This window comes from Myotis brandtii, unplaced genomic scaffold (assembly GCF_000412655.1).
Source record: "Myotis brandtii unplaced genomic scaffold, ASM41265v1 scaffold889, whole genome shotgun sequence".
NCBI classification, from domain to species: Eukaryota; Metazoa; Chordata; class Mammalia; order Chiroptera; family Vespertilionidae; genus Myotis; species Myotis brandtii.
The window spans coordinates 631,348-633,380 of NW_005371640.1; the positions used below are offsets into that span (position 1 = coordinate 631,348).

Below are 2,033 nucleotides of genomic sequence, written 5' to 3' on the forward strand. Positions count from 1 at the left end.
GAGACTTCATTTTAGAGCAGTTTTAAATTCACAGCCAGACTCCTTACCAGTGGAAACTGTGAGATAATAAATGAGTGTTGTTTTAAAACACTGAGTTTGCAGTAATTGGTTGTACAGCAATAAAAAAATAAATACAGCAGACTTCCTGTTTCCAGGCACTATCCTGTGTAGGCAGATATATATATATATAACTTCCATTCAAGTGTAGACAGTGCAGTTCTGGCCTCTGGCTAACGGTGAGACCTGTTTCCTGACCTCCAGCCCTTGTGTTGGGCATGTTCTACCTCATGCCATCGGTGATGTGAAAGCCTAGTCGTGATCAGTTCTCATGGGTTACACAGTGTTATTACTCCATGCTCTTACTCTTCCCCAACCTTGGGTTATTTCTCTATTTCTAGACCAAAGAGAATTTGCTTTCTTATTTTAAGTATGCTATGCATTTAAAAATAATTTGAAATGTTCTATCTGTAGTGTGTGTGTATTTAAAGTTGAAGGGGGAAATTGAGGCATAATCTTTTTCAACCTGTAGAGCTAAGAGATCAGACTGAATAATGAAAGAAGATCATTCATTGAAGATCTTCCGAGGGCTCTCCAACAAAAAGGTCTGATTTTTATCAGTATAAATGCTCCCAAACTTCATTATGGACTAGATAAGGAGGCTGAAATTAAATGTGGCCCAAATTTACCTGCCTTTCCCAGGTTTCCAAGTCTGTTCTTTGCCCTTTCCTAATATACTACCTGCATCCATAAAGTATTAATGGTTTTACATACATTAAATAAATAATTCTGCAGTAAAGTTTTCTAATCATATGTGGAGTGATCAAGGGGGACTTTTGCAAAGTTTTATAGAAATATAACAAAAGACAGGTCTGACATTAAAAAAGAGTGAGCTGTCTAGAACTAAGAATGCTCAATCTGCAAAATAAATAGGCCAATAAAACAAATGGTCTCAAGAACAATAATACCCTGTAAAATGCTGTACCTTGGAGGAGCCAGTGTCTGCTCTAGAAACTCCTCAATTTTAATGAAGTCTGTTTTCAACTCCTTGTTATACAGCAGGAAGGGAGGATTGGCACCTGGAGCTAAGTCCTTCAGCTCTTCGGGCTTTCTGTGATTATTAAAAATAAGCAGAGTTAGGCCTGTAGATCAGGCACACAGCATACACACACTAACATTGTATGGGTACCTACCGATTTCAATCCTTCGAATGAAACCTGTCCTGATTTCTCTTACCTGGTCATGTCAACAGTAGTCACATTGAACTTAACTCCTTTAAGCCAGAGGATCATGAAAAGGCGTTGGCAAAAAGGACAGTTTCCAATACTCTCCCCATCACTTCCAGCCTATTAAGATAAAGAAAGGCCTCATTCATTTATCTGCTCAACAAGGATGTATTGAGTGCCTACTGGGAAATGAGCTAGTTGCTAGAGACAAAGTTAAAAATACTTAATCTTATGGATTCTACCATTAGTGGGCAGAGAGAGACAATGAATCAAATAATCTCATTGTATGTAAAATTACAAGTGTGATGACATCATCATCATCATAATAAAGTATATATAGTACCAAGATTTGTATAACCATTTCCTACAACAGACATTTTAAATATTCCAAAATTTTTGCTACTCTACTTCAGCAACAAATATTTTTTGTCATATAACTTGTTGTACCTCTGAGATTATATCTTTAGAGTTAATCTTTAAAATGGGAGTGCTGAGTAAAAAGTATGTATATTTCCAATTTTGATAGATCTTGCCAAATTTCTTTCCTGAAAGGTATTCCATGTGTTCATTGGCTATTTGATTTCCTTATTTTATGAAGTGTTCATGAAAATTTTACATTTTTCTATTAAGGTGATATTAAGGTGATGACTTTTTGCTTATCAATTTGGAAAAATTATTTGTATACTAAAGATAGTAACTGTTTTAGTACACATTACGGGTAATTTTACAAATGCATGTCTCATGTAAAATTTAAATTTTACATAAAATCCATCATTCTTTTCCTCTATGTAGTCTGGTTTTTCTGATATG

At 35.2% G+C, this 2,033-nt stretch overlaps 1 protein-coding gene across 1 annotated transcript in view; it reads right to left on the reverse strand.

Moving 5' to 3' along the window:
- Positions 1 to 2,033, reverse strand: part of CLIC2 (chloride intracellular channel 2) — a 19,498-nt gene that overhangs the window by 8,664 nt on the left and 8,801 nt on the right. The window contains exons 2-3 of the mRNA XM_005885022.2: positions 1,234 to 1,343; positions 983 to 1,108 (exon numbers count right to left, since the gene is read on the reverse strand). Of these exons, the coding sequence (XP_005885084.1) occupies positions 983 to 1,108; positions 1,234 to 1,343 (236 nt within the window). The remainder of the gene's footprint in view (positions 1 to 982; positions 1,109 to 1,233; positions 1,344 to 2,033) is intronic.